At 33.9% G+C, this 13891-nt stretch overlaps 3 protein-coding genes across 3 annotated transcripts; 1 reads left to right on the top strand and 2 right to left on the bottom strand.

The window, feature by feature from the left end:
* Positions 1 to 689: 689 nt before the first annotated feature.
* On the bottom strand, positions 690 to 1634 carry LOC110734702. The gene is made up of 2 exons (XM_021914847.1): positions 1380 to 1634; positions 690 to 1213 (listed from the first exon to the last, which is right to left on the bottom strand). Exons 1-2 carry the CDS (start codon positions 1581 to 1583, stop codon positions 1091 to 1093), a joined length of 327 nt encoding a protein of 108 aa, XP_021770539.1. The 5' UTR covers positions 1584 to 1634; the 3' UTR covers positions 690 to 1090.
* Positions 1584 to 2312, bottom strand: LOC110734773 (protein MAIN-LIKE 1-like). The gene has a single exon (XM_021914923.1). The coding sequence runs from the start codon at positions 2310 to 2312 to the stop codon at positions 1584 to 1586; it is 729 nt and encodes a 242-aa protein (XP_021770615.1).
* A 4839-nt stretch (positions 2313 to 7151) lies between these two features.
* Positions 7152 to 11383, top strand: LOC110734772 (protein FAR1-RELATED SEQUENCE 5-like). The gene is made up of 5 exons (XM_021914922.1): positions 7152 to 7571; positions 7993 to 8306; positions 10120 to 10246; positions 10881 to 11142; positions 11190 to 11383. Exons 1-5 carry the CDS (start codon positions 7152 to 7154, stop codon positions 11381 to 11383), a joined length of 1317 nt encoding a protein of 438 aa, XP_021770614.1.
* The last annotated feature ends 2508 nt before the right edge of the window (positions 11384 to 13891 follow it).

Raw genomic sequence — 13891 nt, 5'->3', positions numbered from 1 at the left:
CTCTGATGGAGGAGGTGTTTGATAGTGATCCTGCTGTTCTTCGAAACGTGTCTCGCATCATTGAAGAGGAGCTGCATCCGGATCACTTGGATCTCAGAGAGCCTGCTGTAAACCACCGGGTTCGTGGTCGACCAAGAAACAATGATACAAGACGTTATCGTTCTTATTTTGAACATGTAAACCGCCAACACACTGAACGCGGCGCACGACAAACAGGTACGATTGAGTGTTGTGTTTTTCACATAAATCAGCGTTCACTAAACTATTAACTGAAACCTACATTTGTGCAGGAGATGTAAACGACATTAGCCAAAGCCGTTATCGACACATGCTTCCAGGGCCGATGTTGCCTTACATCACAAGATGGAAGGATGTCATTGGCGATGGGAACTGTGGGTTTCGTTGTGTGGCCGAGTTCTTCTTCGGTGATCAAGGCTGATGGTATGACGCTCGAGAGACAATAGCGAATGAGGTCCTCGGTTATCGAGCCCTATATGAGAGGATTTATGGGCTTGGAAGACTTGAGATCAATGTGCAGCGTATTCGATGGGACGGTGGGGCGGTTGATTCCCATCATTAGATGGTTGCAATACAAGATTTATTTCCTATTGCGACTTGGTTCAACGCAGCGGTTATTATTCTTGGTGTAGGCCAAACACCAACTTGCTACTACCTATGCCTCACGATATTGCCGTTGCGGGCAAGAAGGGGGGTCACAGCACCGGAGCGAGAGTTTGTCATCGCTACAGTTGGGGCCTCACATTTTATTTGTATTGAACTTGCACCTGATTCGCCACTTCCCCCGATTGCAGGTTGGTGGACCGAGCACCACGACCCAAGTGTTGACGGTTGGGATCAGCGTTACGAAGCTAGAAGGAACATGTGGGATGCCTTAATTAGATAGTGAACATGTTGTTGTACTTTCATTTATGTTAAACAGTTGTCGTTATGTAATTTGCAACGAATTGAACTTAATTAAACAAAATATTTACAAAACCACCAAAACAGTTGTTCAATACTTAAAGTACGTGACGAATAAATAGTACATAAACGAAATGCGTACAAGGGAAATAAAAAAAAAACAGGAAGTTCATAACCCCATCATCGCCCTCCAATCAGCTCGTAGCGCCTCAGCCATTGCTCTTGTATCACGCGATAGGCTCGGATACTCCACCAGGGTCCTGTTGATGACCTCCATAGACCGACCCATCCACTTCAATTAAGAAAACAACATATTAAATAAATCACAAGTTTTTTTAAAAAAAAACAACATATTAAAAACAACATATTAAAAAAATCGGATTTTAAAAACAACATATTATAAACAACATATTAAAATAGCAACTTATTAAATTATACCAAAAAATACAACTACTTACGTAATCCGTGTTAGTTCTCTCTGGCAGTGTGCGACTCTCATGTGATGACGCAACTGGAGAAACACGTGGATGAGAAAATCGGTACAGCCACTGCATGTAACCAGGACCGACTGTAGGAGCACCACCACCAAGTCTGCTGAGGGCACCTACCACGACACTAAAAGACATACCAGGGACAAACCGAGTCCACATCACAGATGTCATCTATGGCGGAAAGTCAACCCGATACATCTTCAAGTTCGTCGGTCTCTTAGCCTTCTCAAGCCTGATAATGGCTGGTGGAATGCCCTGGACGTATCCAAGTTGCCGAACCACTCGATCAGGCATGTATGGCTCAATGATGCTACGATACTGGATGCAGCCAATGAAAAGAGTAGCAGGCACGCGTCGTGCTGGATCAACTCCGTACGGTAGCCAGTTAACTTCATTGTCAGTCAAATGATCCAACCTAGCCCGAAAAGCGAGAAGGCGCTCCATGCTCTTGTTAGGGCACCCCGATCCAACATCCCAGGCGGACGCACGAGGAATAGCAAGCTCTCTGGTCAAGGTCCCCTGCTGAGGCCGGAAACACGAAAAGTACTCGTAGATCAACGCCTGTAGAAGCGTAAGGCAGCCAGCGATAGAATCAGCATCTCTTCGTGATGTTGTACCCAATTGCCGGTACATGTATGCTAGCACAGCAGAACCCCAGGAGTACTCACTAATCTGAACATCCTCAACAAACAGCTCGTTGAGGAAGGAAGGATGAGTACGGTTTCCACTCTTGTCCAAAAACAAACAACCGCCAAGTACTAACCACAGGTACGCCCTGTAATGGAAACTGAAGGGCCTCTGCGCCTCCAAGGTTGACTCCACTATCCTCTCAGTCAGGACCCCACTACCCTGCCATACGGTTTTGGTACCGCACTTCTCATTCAGCTCTTCCTCAGTCATATCCAAGGTAACCGAGCACGCGTCCCGTAAAACGTCCGTGCTAGGAGTAGTGGAAACCATGGAACCGTCGACACGAAGCCCTAGAATATGATACACATCATGCAGCATGATCGTGATCTCCCCAAAAGGCATGTGAAACGTGTTCGTGTCTGGATGCCATCTCTCAAGGCTCGAGGACCCGGAAATGTCTTCCCTGAACCATGACTCTAGGGTAAGATCCGACCTTTGAATTTTAATAATACTATATGAAACCCGTGTGATACACGATTTGTTTACATTTTTTAAAACAAATATTTTATGTATTTATGTGATAAATTTTATATTATTCGTTGTATGTATTATATCATTTAATATTTATATTTTTAAAAAAATTGTGAATTTCCTCTCGTTATATATTTAAATAAAATTTCTAATGTTAAAAAGATAATATTTTATATTTGATTAATTTAAACTCTAAAATCTCATTTGTCAATTTTGCTTATGTGGCACTTGAATTATTTAATTCTAAAGGAAATCACAAGTCTTTTAATTTATTGGCTATAACTACTTGAATTTTTTATTATAAAATGAATTAATAGTTTTGTTCTCATGTTTATAGAAATTCCATATATAATAATACAATATTTTATTTATATAATTAATTTAAAATTTAATTCTAAAATAAATTGCAATTTTTTCATTTGCTAAAATATAACAATTTTTCTATGTGGCGCTCTAAAATATTAATTTTATTTACCCAAATAAAGAATTTAATTTTATTCATGATAATATTTTTAAAAAATAATAATCTAATGTGTCACTCTAATATATTTTTTTATTATAATCCTACTTAACGCCTTAAAAATACTAATCTTACATGGCATAATCCTATTGTAGTGTTTTAAAAATATTAATCCTATGCGGAGCTCTAAAATCTCGAAAAAAAATAATAATCTTATATGTTGCTCAGATTAATTTTATTTATTTTTTATTATAATCCTACCTAACGCTTTAAAAATACTAATCTTACGCGGCATAATCCTATTGTAGCTTTTTAAAAGTATTAATCATACATGGTAATCTAATAATTTTTTTAAAAATTATAATCCTACGTGGCGCTCTAAAAACTTGGGAAAAAACTCCCCTTTTTATATATACTAGTTTTGGGCCCGGGCAATGCCCATATGGTTGATAAAATTTTAAGATAACATTTTTTTTACTTGAATGTTAAATACGGTCAAATAATTTGTTCTGATAATGTAGGATATTTAGATATACAATATCATATGGAGTGTATTTTATATAGTTTTATTTGTAATAGATATTTATGTTATTATTGACTTGAAATTATTTTCATTGAACTTAAATTATTTTTTTATTGACATGAAAGTATTTTTACCAAACTAAAATTATTTGGAAAATTTGTCAAAAATAAGCCAACCTTTGTCCGGTTAGCTCAAAATAAGTCAACCTTTTGATTAACTAAAAATAAGTCGGCATTTATATAGTATCTTCTCAAAATGAGTCATGACCTGTTGAATTTTGGGATAACCAGTTGTTTTGGTAAACTATGCCACATGTCATTATGTGGTTGGTCCTTTAATAAAAAAAATTAATTAAGATTTAGTTTTGATTAATTATTTTTATTTAAAAAAAAATTCAATTAACAATAATATCAAATAAAAAAAATAAACTGAAAAAAAATCCTAGCCACCCCTAGCCACTGCCCGCCCCCTCCCCTGCCACCGGTCACCGGACGACGATCAACCCCCTCCCTCGGCGCAGGCGACCAACCCCACTCCCTTCCTCACACCCCCACCCCGACGACCACTTCTCTCTCTCTCCTCTTTCACTCTCTAGTTCACCGGGAATTCGCCACACAAAATATGGGTTTATTTTTAACATATCTTCTCCCGGTTTATTTTCTGATTCAATTCTAACGGTTCCGACTGCTTCAACGAGGTCAACTGGGTTGGTTTCGGGGGTTGATTTAAGGGTTTAATGCGGCATTACCTGGGTGGGGAAGGGCACGGGTGTCAACTCAATGTCGGAGAAGCGAGAAAGGGGGAAGAGAGGGGTGGGGGTGTCGACATGGGTGGGGGAAGGGAGGATCTAAGGGAAATGGTCGCTGGCAGTGGCAGGGGGAACTGGTGGGGATGGAGGATGTTTAGATTTTTATTTATTTATTTTTTAAAATTTGTTTATTTAATGTAATTATAATTAACATTTAATAAAATTTAATTAATTTTTGTAATTAAAATATGACTTGTTTAGTAGGTTGTAGGTCATTGGACCTATTAAAAGAAAATACTTTTAAAAGTCGACTTATTTAGAGTTAATCGGAAAGTTAACTTATTTTGAGCTAATCACGTAAAGGTTGGCTTATTATTCTTGACAAATTTTCCCAATTATTTTTACTGATTAAAACTTATTTTACTGATTCTCTAATTTTTTTTAAATAAATTAAATAACAATGCATTTTGTATGCGGCTAACCACACCATCTGGCCAGACAAAGTAACCTCTGTAAAACTTCGAGTAACCTCTGTAATACTAACTGAGTAACCTCTAACACTAACTAAGTAACCCCTATCTATAACACTGATTGAGTAACCACTATAACCTGATCAAGTAATCCTTATAGCACTAACGAAATAACTTTTGTAATAGTTGGTGACACGGTTTGGCCAGCTACGTATAAAAATTTGCGATTAAATAGATTAAAAATGGATCTTATTTTAAAAAACTATTTAAAATGAATTTCATGATGGAAATAGAATTGAGTTCCAAGATATTTATTAAAAGTTAAAATTAATTTTGTATATATGAAATATTATAATTTTATCAATAATAAAACTCTATGCAACAATTTATCTTAAGAAATCTATCCAAAAATCACTTACCTAGCATCATATGTGTCACAATAATACCTATTTATCTCCTACATGGCGCGACACTTGGCGAAAATTGGAATGCCAAGTTTCGCTGTCTCGTGGGCTGGCTGCGATATATATATATATATAATATATACATATGTATATATATATATATATATATGCATATATATATGTATGTGTGTGTGTGTGTGTATATATATATACATATATATATATATAGGGTCGGGATCCGGTGAGAACCTTCATCTATGTGAGAACCAATACTAGCCATTAGATTTTATGAAATTAAACGGTCGAGATTAAAATACAAAGCTGAATAACAAAACCACGAATAACTTCATCTTCATTCGACTTTCTCAATTATTCTATCTGCACAACGAAGCTCTGTGATTATCAATGTCGACTGATTAATCAATTTGAAGGCTTAACAATTTTTATTTCATCATCTTTTTTACAAGTACGAATAACTTAGATTAAAGAATTTGAAGGCTCGATAATTATCAAGGTTTGTTCAACTTTTCAATTTCTATTTTACTGCTCTCTGAAAATTTCGAATTGCATAAATTATTAAGGTTTCATCAATTATTGAAATTTTTGGAATTTCATGAATACAACGAAAAACTTATTAGTGATTTTAATGATCTCAGATTAAACTTTTCATCAAAATTTAAGAAATAATATTAGATTTTAGTAACTACAATTGCAATCGTTGCTACAAAATCGAATTCGCCAAGTAGTTGTTTATTTTCTTCAATTTTACTCTCTAAATTGTCGATTTGTTTGATTTTAATAATTTGATTGCCGGTTTGCAATCAAGTTTAAAATGAGCAAATAAATTGAAAATGAGCAAACCTAAATATGTGTAATAATATAGAAAAAATATAATGAGCAAACATAATTAAAATGAGCAAATAAAAAAAAAGAGCAAATATAAAAATGAGCAAATAAGGAAAATAATTTGGTGATGGTGGTGATGGTAGGGTGCAGGGGATAGCGGTGGTGGCAGGGGAGTGAGAGTGAGACAAATTGTGGTGGTGATGGTGGTGGTGGTGGTGATGATGGACGATGTAAGGAAGAGTGTGAGAAATACTCATTGTTGCATCTTGTTGCTGTTGCTAGGATAGTTTGTTTTGTTGGGCTTGTGCTTTCTAAATACTTATTTGCTCATTTTGAAAATGAGCACTGAGTTATTTGCTCATTTGACAAATGAACATTCAATTATTTGCTCATTTCCTAAATATGTGTAATAATATAGTAAAAATATAATAAGCAAACATAATTAAAATGAGCAAATACAAAAAAAAAAAGAATAAATATAAAAATTATCAAATGAGGAAAATAAGCTGGTAATGGTGGTGGTGGTGGTAGGGTGCAGGGGACAGCGACGACGGTAGGGGAGTGAGAGTGAGACAGGTTGTGGTGATAATGGTGGTGGTCGTAGGGTGCAGGGGTAGAGAAAGGAGAGAGAGTTTGGTGGTGGTGGTGGTGATGTTACGGTGTAAGGAAGAGGGTGAGAAATGGAAAAAATCAAATATATCATAATCAGTAAATATATCATACATGTTCTATTATAAGCAGCAAAGTTGATTACTTGTTCACTTTTTGTTGCACAAATATAGTGTTTTTTATGATTAGTAGTAAAATTATTTCACATGGTTTGAATTGGGAGTTTTTACATGTCATACTTTGTAGTGTAGATCATACTCTACCTTCTGCTATTCAACCCCTTATTCTGCCCCCCAACTACTGCTCCCTAATGGCTGCCATCCTTCTACTGTTCCCCTTCTTCTCTTATTATGTTTTCTATCTTACTGTGTAATTGACTTGTTATTGAGCAAAATAGAATTAAAATGAGTAAATATAATAAAAATGAACAAACAGAATTTAAAATGAGCAAATATAACTAAAGCTATATTTTCTACTTTATTATATTCTTAACTTTTTTTTTGTAACTTTCGGCAGAAATGATTAGCAATAATGAACAACGTAATAGAGATTCTAGTGCCAATGACAATGTACCATTTACTCCTATAATAGCACCTTTATTAACTCCTGGAGGAACAAAAGAATGGATTCCATCATGCTCCAATGAGTTAAAACCAGCTTTAGGGGTGAAGTTTAATAACGTTGATGAGGGTCTTGCATTTTATAAAGCTTATGCATATGTTGCGGGATTCAACACAAGGAAGTCTACCACTAGAACGGAAAAAGGAAGCAAAAAATTGAAAATGCAATATATATTATGCAATAAGGAGGGTTACAAAGAGAAGAGAAAGCCTAACGTTGAGATAAATTTATATGACAAAGAAAAAGAAAACAATGAAAGAAAGGCTTCAATCACAAGGAAGAGACTAGTCATCCGTGTTGGATGCAAAGCACACATGGTACTAAAGTATTGTGATGATGACAAATACATGGTCACACATTTCCATGAGGGACATACGCATCCACTTTATACACCTAATTGCAATCTATTTTAAAAAGAAGGGAGAAAAATGAACATTTTGCACAAAAAAATAATTGTGAATAATTCTAAGGTAACACTTTCAAAGACTTTTATATTTATATAATTTTTTTTGTTCTAAATAGACACCCTTATGTTTCATGAATTCTCTATATGTTCTAATAAAATCTGTTTGCTCATTTGAAAAATGAGCATTGAATTGTTTGCTCATTTGAAAAATGAGCATTAAATTGTTCGAATGAGCAAGCAAATAATTAAATGAGCATTAAATTGTTTGCTCATTTTAAAAATAAGCATTGTATTATTTGCACATTTGACAAACTGTTTTGTTCTTTAAATAGGTGAATATTGGTCCCGTTACAACTTTTCGAATGATGAAGGAAATTGTTGGAGGATATGATAACATTGGTGCATCTAAGCAAGATTTTAAAATTTTTCATAGAGATTTAAAAGCGTACATTCAAGGAAGTGATGCTCAAATATTCATGGATAACTTTACCAACAAAAAGCTAATGTGGAGCGCTTTTTTCTTTGATTTTAAGATGGATGAAGATTATTGCCTCTGTAGAGCATTGTGGGCAGCCCCCCTTTGTAAAAAGAGTTATGCTCTATTTGGTGATATGGTATCCTTTGATACCACATACCAAACCTATAGGTAATACATAATAATCACAATTCATTTCTGTTGAGTCCCTTAGGTTTTGATTGATAGTTTTGAATGATGACAAACAGCTAAGGGAAACAAGTCTTTGAAAGTGTTCAATACAGTTGGGGGAACCAGCTAAAATAGAACACTGTTTCCCTAGATAAGTTATTACTTATATGAGATATTTGTTGAACTAACTTATCTTTATACATGGAACAGTTAGATGATGAATGAGCTATGCACTGGTAGGAAACCAGTATAAACTGTTTTCTCAAACTGCTTTTATGAAAGGCAATTACTTATTTAGTATTGTACATTAACTTTGTTGAATGTGCAGTATCTAAGTTGATTTCTAAGACTGGAAGCTTGAAAGAATTTTCGATCAAATTAAAGGAAGGTCCTTTGGTCAATAATTGAGTTCATTCATGGAAGCTTTCAAGACTTAACGAATGCATGAAGGAAGACTACACTCAAAGAGTTATTTAGGAACTTCATGTAAATGCTCCGTAGTATAACTTATATAATTGAGTATATAAAGTGCTTTTAGTATATTAAATATCGTTATGAAATTTGGTACAAGGTTTGGAACAAATTTCATAACATATTCAGTTCAGGGAACCAGGCCAGGGAACCAGGTTAACTGAACAGATTATTCAAGCTGCCGTTTTTACAAAGATTTTATAAAAAGATATTTTCCGAAAAATATTGATTTAAAATATATCCAAGCAGCTAAGAATAAAGATGATATTTTTGGTTAGCTAAAAACTAGGAAGTATTTTATCTTAAATTGATTTTATCTTGTGATCAAATCAATTAAGATAAATACTTACCATAAATCGTATATATCTTATATGCATGATTTAAGGTAACTAGGGTTTAGCTAACTAACCTATAAAATACATCTTATTCTGAATAATCAGATACGGCTCTCACGCATTTTAATAGAGTTTTATTTTTGAGAGCTAAAAGCACTAATTCAATTATTAAGTGATACACAAGAGCATAATAGTGTTTTAACGTTTTTCTCTATTTGACTTTTGAGAGTTAGATCATTAGAGAGTTCTTGATCTTGTATTAAGTCTTTGACAGAGGGGTTGAAGACTTGGTGAGTGTTTGTGAGTTCAAACACACTAGGAACTTACGAGGGTAAGTTTAGAGCACATTCGGAGTAGAGTGTGGGGTTTACTGGTTCCCGGAGTAGGGAAACAGTAGATTGTTCTTTGTCTTTATTTTTCGGAGTAGATTAATAAAGGACTTAGGATAGGAGGACGTAGGCCAGAGTTGGCTGAACCTCGTTAAATCTGTGGTGTTCTTTATTGCTTTGTTTTATTCCGCTGCATAAGGGAACCAGCACAACTGGTTCCTTACACATAATCCGAAAAGAAGCAAAAATCGCTAACGATTACTTAACACTCAATTCACCCCCCCCCTCTTGAGTGCCCATTGAACCTTCAATTTCTATGTTATAACTATGGCTTAACTTAATGTCTTTATTTTAAATGAACTTTGTATAATTGTTTGCTTACTTCAATGTGAAAAGTGAATATCCCCATAAGTCTAATTTTCTTTGATAAGAGTATGTATGTGGGCGTTAAATTTCATGTTAATTTGACAAATGAGCATTGAATTATTTGCTCATTTGACAAATGAGCAAATAATTGTTTGCTTATTTCACAAATGAGCATTGAGTTATTTGCTCATTTGACAAATGAGCATTCAATTATTTGCTCATTTGACAAAAGAGCAAAGAATTGTTTGCTTATTTCACAAATGAGCATTGAATTATTTGCTCATTTAAAATTTAATCTATATGTGTAAACAGGTACAACATGGTGTTTACTCCATTTACAAGGGTTAACCATCATAAGAGCTACATTACTTTTGCTGCTGGTTTCATAGCAAAGGATGTTATTGTGTCATTTGAGTGGTTGTTCAGATCATTTCTCAAGGCAATGGGGGGAATGAACCTAATTATATGATCACGGATCAGGATCCAGCGATGAAAGTATCTGTTAAAAGTGTGTTTAAGAAGACTGAACATCGCTTCTTTATGTGGCACATAATGAAAAAGTTACAAGATAAGGTGGAGAAATCAATCATGCAAGAAGAAACTGGTTTCCTAAAAAAATTATGTGCTTGCGTTTGACATTTTGAAATTGAACCTGCTGAGTTTGAAGAAAGGTGGAACAAGGTGATGGTTGAATACCACTTGGAAGAACATGAGTGGTTAGGTTATATGTACAAGATAAGGGACAAGTGGACTCCGGCGTATTATAGAGATGTGTTCCTTAGAGGAATAATGCGTACAACATTAAGATCTGAAAGTGAAAACAATTTTTTTCTACTCCTTTATTAATCCTCATGTATCACTTATTGAGTTTTACTTGAGATATGAAGCTGCATGATGCCCAAAGACATACTCAAGGTCAGAATGATAATGATTCAAAGCACAAATATCCCGAGTGCAAAACACCACTAGGGATAGAAAAGCATGCCTCACATTTATATACTAACTCTGTCTTTTATGAATTTCAATATTAGGTTGAAATTGCTTGTTTTTCTTGTGGTGTTGATGAATTGAAGAAAGAAAATGGATTGGAAGTTGCAAAAGTAAGTGAAGGAAATCGGATTAGAACATTTGATGTTGTGTTTAATCCAACTAACTATGGCACCACATGTTCTTGCAAGCTATTTTATAGACAAGGAATTCCATGTAGACATATGATTTGGGTTTGGAAAGCAAAAAGGTTTGAAACCATTCCTGAGCAGTACATGCTACACAGATGGACTACTATGGCAATGAAGAAACCAATTTTTGACTTGGGAGGAAACCTGTTGGAGCAATGTGCTAATATAATTGACAAGAAAAATTGTTAAATGAATTATGGTCAGATATACACACTTGTGTAAGTTTGGCAGAAGGAAAAGATGAAGATATTCAAGACCTTGTGATAAATCTTCAAGGAATAAGAAAGGATTTGGAGGCTAAGAGGATTGCAAGAAATAATGAAACAGCAGCTGAAAGTGCAAACAACAAAGAACAAGACATTGAACTGTTGATTAGAGCTAGTGTGCAACTGAAATAATTGTCAAACCTCTTAAAATTTCAAATAATAAAGGGACTTGAGTTCATGTATCAAATGAAGAGATTTCAAAAAAGAAAGGGGCTGAGATTGATGTGCCAAATGTTGAAACAAGAGGTACAGGTGCAATAAGGTTGAAGGGAGAAAAAGAAAAGGCTGTAGAACAAAACTAGAAAAAGAAGAGATTATGTAGAGGTTGTGGTGAATTGAGTCATCATGATATTAAAAATTGTTCAGAAAAAGTGTAATGATACTTTTATATAATATATTTAGCACATTGCATCCCCTCATTATTTATCGAACATATAGAAATTTTGTGCTTTTAATTTTGTTGAAATTTTGTTGATTTTATATTTTTTTTTACAGAATCAATTATGTGTCAAATGAGATTTCAATTATTTGTCAAATGAGCCAATAGAAAATAATTACTTACTCTTTTGTAAAATAAGCAAACATTTCTTTGACCATTTGGAAAATGAGCAATCAATTTTTTGCTCATTTAGCAAATGAACAAATAGTTAGTTGCTCATTTGTCAAATGAGCAAATATTTCATTGCTAATTTAGCAAATGAGCAAATAGTTAGTTGCTAATTTAGCAAATGAGCAAATAGTTAGTTGCTTATTTGTCAAATGAGCAAACATTTTTTTTTATCATTCATTAAATTAACAAGAATTTCTTTGCTCATTTGTGAAATAATCAATCAATTATTTGCTTACTTGACAAATGAACAAATAGTTCGTTGCTCATTTGTAAAATGAGAAAATAGTTCAAATAAACGCTAGGTATAATTGACAAAGTATTTCAAGTAAACACAAAAGATCCAATTTAAATATAACCACCACAAAAGTAACCATAATCAAAAGTCAACACAAAAGATCCAATTTCGATTCAAATATTACCACCATTTTTACATCATTCAAAGACTAACAAAATTCTAATTTTGATTCAAACTAATTATCTTATTTTGATTCAAATCAACACTACTAAACAACTTACATGTTGATACAATCATTCTTTCTCTACTTCCCTAAACCTAGAAAACCATATCAACACCACCAAGTATCTAAATCAACATTACACCAAGTAAAATACTGAGCTTTTTCTTCTTAAGCTTTTTCTTCTTCAGCCTTTTCTTCTTCAGCCTTAACAGAAACTTTCTTCTACTTTTTCTTCTTTTGAGGAATTTCTTTAACGGACTGAATTGCCTTTAATTCACTTGAAATTATTGACAGGGTGTACTTCACAGGAAGGTTTTCTATGATTATCACCTGTAAGAAATAGAAAAGAAAAAATAAAACAACAAGAAAATTTTAAAAAATATAAATGCACGAAGGAGGGTGAAGCAAGAAGCAGAAGAATAGAATAAGTACTAAGAAACCCATATATTGGCCATAGCCAGAATTTAATAATCGTCTTTTTTTATGATTAGATAAAGCTTATTCAGACTCAAAATCTGGCACAAAGTCTGATTTCTTTTACCGTTATTTTAAACGAAAAGTGGCTTGAAATTTTGCTAATAAGCTGCACAGACTGTTTATATTCATATACAACATACTTGATATGTAAGCCAAGACTATTAGATGTTCTTATTACTTTATAAATTATATTCTAGCTTAATCTTGTATTAGAAGGCAAATATATCAGTAGTAATGTGCAACAAATATATACAGAAGAAGAAGAATAAGTTAGATCCGCTTAAAATTGTGTTATTGATCCGATTTATATTGTGGTAGCATATCAATAAAGAATAAAGCTTTACAACTTTTAAAGATTCACTGGGTTCACTGCACTTTGGCTCAATGGCTCTACAGTTCATAGCCCAAGTTTCAGCCGAAGTGGAAAAGGGAAGGTGGATGATTGGGTGTGCAAGGTTACTTTAGCAAAGAATAATTTGCTCATTTGAAAAATGAGCAAATTACTGGCTGCTCATTTGACAAATGAGCAAGATTTATTTCCATAAGCAAATAAGACTTACATTATTCTTCTTCAAACCTAAATACCACTTTGACAAACCCATGTATGTTTTCATAAGCCTCATCAATGCAACTCCACAATGCAAATGATTGATATCTATAGACTTCCAAGGAGAATTAATTGCAACATACTTCATGCGCTTGATATCGCTTGACAACACAGAGCCATATACATTTCCTCCATATTGCATAAAATTGCAAAATCCACTCTGAAAATAAACACATCAAATGAGCAAACATAATGGATATTTCTAAAATCTAATCATTTTACTGAAATAAGCAAACATAATGTTAATAGACATTAACTTTTAAGTCGTACCAAATGCTTTAAAAGCTGTGTTTGATCTCCGGAATATTCACTATAATCAATAACCTCGATATTACCATACTGTGTGGTAGTGTTGAAACATACCAAATGATAATGATCTTTTTCATAAACTTGGAAGAAGAAAAGTTGAATGTCCTTCTTTGGGACAACATTTTGGCCATATAACAACTCATCAACCTCACGAAACATACCATTCCGATGACTAACAG

The sequence above is a fragment of the Chenopodium quinoa genome, unplaced genomic scaffold, assembly GCF_001683475.1.
Source record: "Chenopodium quinoa cultivar QQ74 unplaced genomic scaffold, ASM168347v1, whole genome shotgun sequence".
Taxonomy (NCBI): Eukaryota; Viridiplantae; Streptophyta; class Magnoliopsida; order Caryophyllales; family Amaranthaceae; genus Chenopodium; species Chenopodium quinoa.
The sequence above is the reverse complement of the archived record's forward strand: the minus strand, read 5'-3'. Positions and strand labels throughout refer to the sequence as shown.

Excerpts from the sequence above, each read along its gene's own strand:
- LOC110734773 (XM_021914923.1), bottom strand. The coding sequence starts at position 2,312 with ATGACTGAGGAAGAGCTGAATGAGAAGTGCGGTACCAAAACCGTATGG.
- LOC110734702 (XM_021914847.1), bottom strand. The coding sequence starts at position 1,583 with ATGACATCTGTGATGTGGACTCGGTTTGTCCCTGGTATGTCTTTTAGT. Across the intron at positions 1,214-1,379 it reads AGAGAACTAACACGGATTAC|TGGATGGGTCGGTCTATGGA; the intron begins GTAAGTAGTTGT and ends TCTTAATTGAAG.
- LOC110734772 (XM_021914922.1), top strand. The coding sequence starts at position 7,152 with ATGATTAGCAATAATGAACAACGTAATAGAGATTCTAGTGCCAATGAC. Across the intron at positions 8,307-10,119 it reads ACCACATACCAAACCTATAG|GTACAACATGGTGTTTACTC; the intron begins GTAATACATAAT and ends ATGTGTAAACAG. Across the intron at positions 10,247-10,880 it reads TGTTCAGATCATTTCTCAAG|AAAGAAAATGGATTGGAAGT; the intron begins GCAATGGGGGGA and ends GATGAATTGAAG.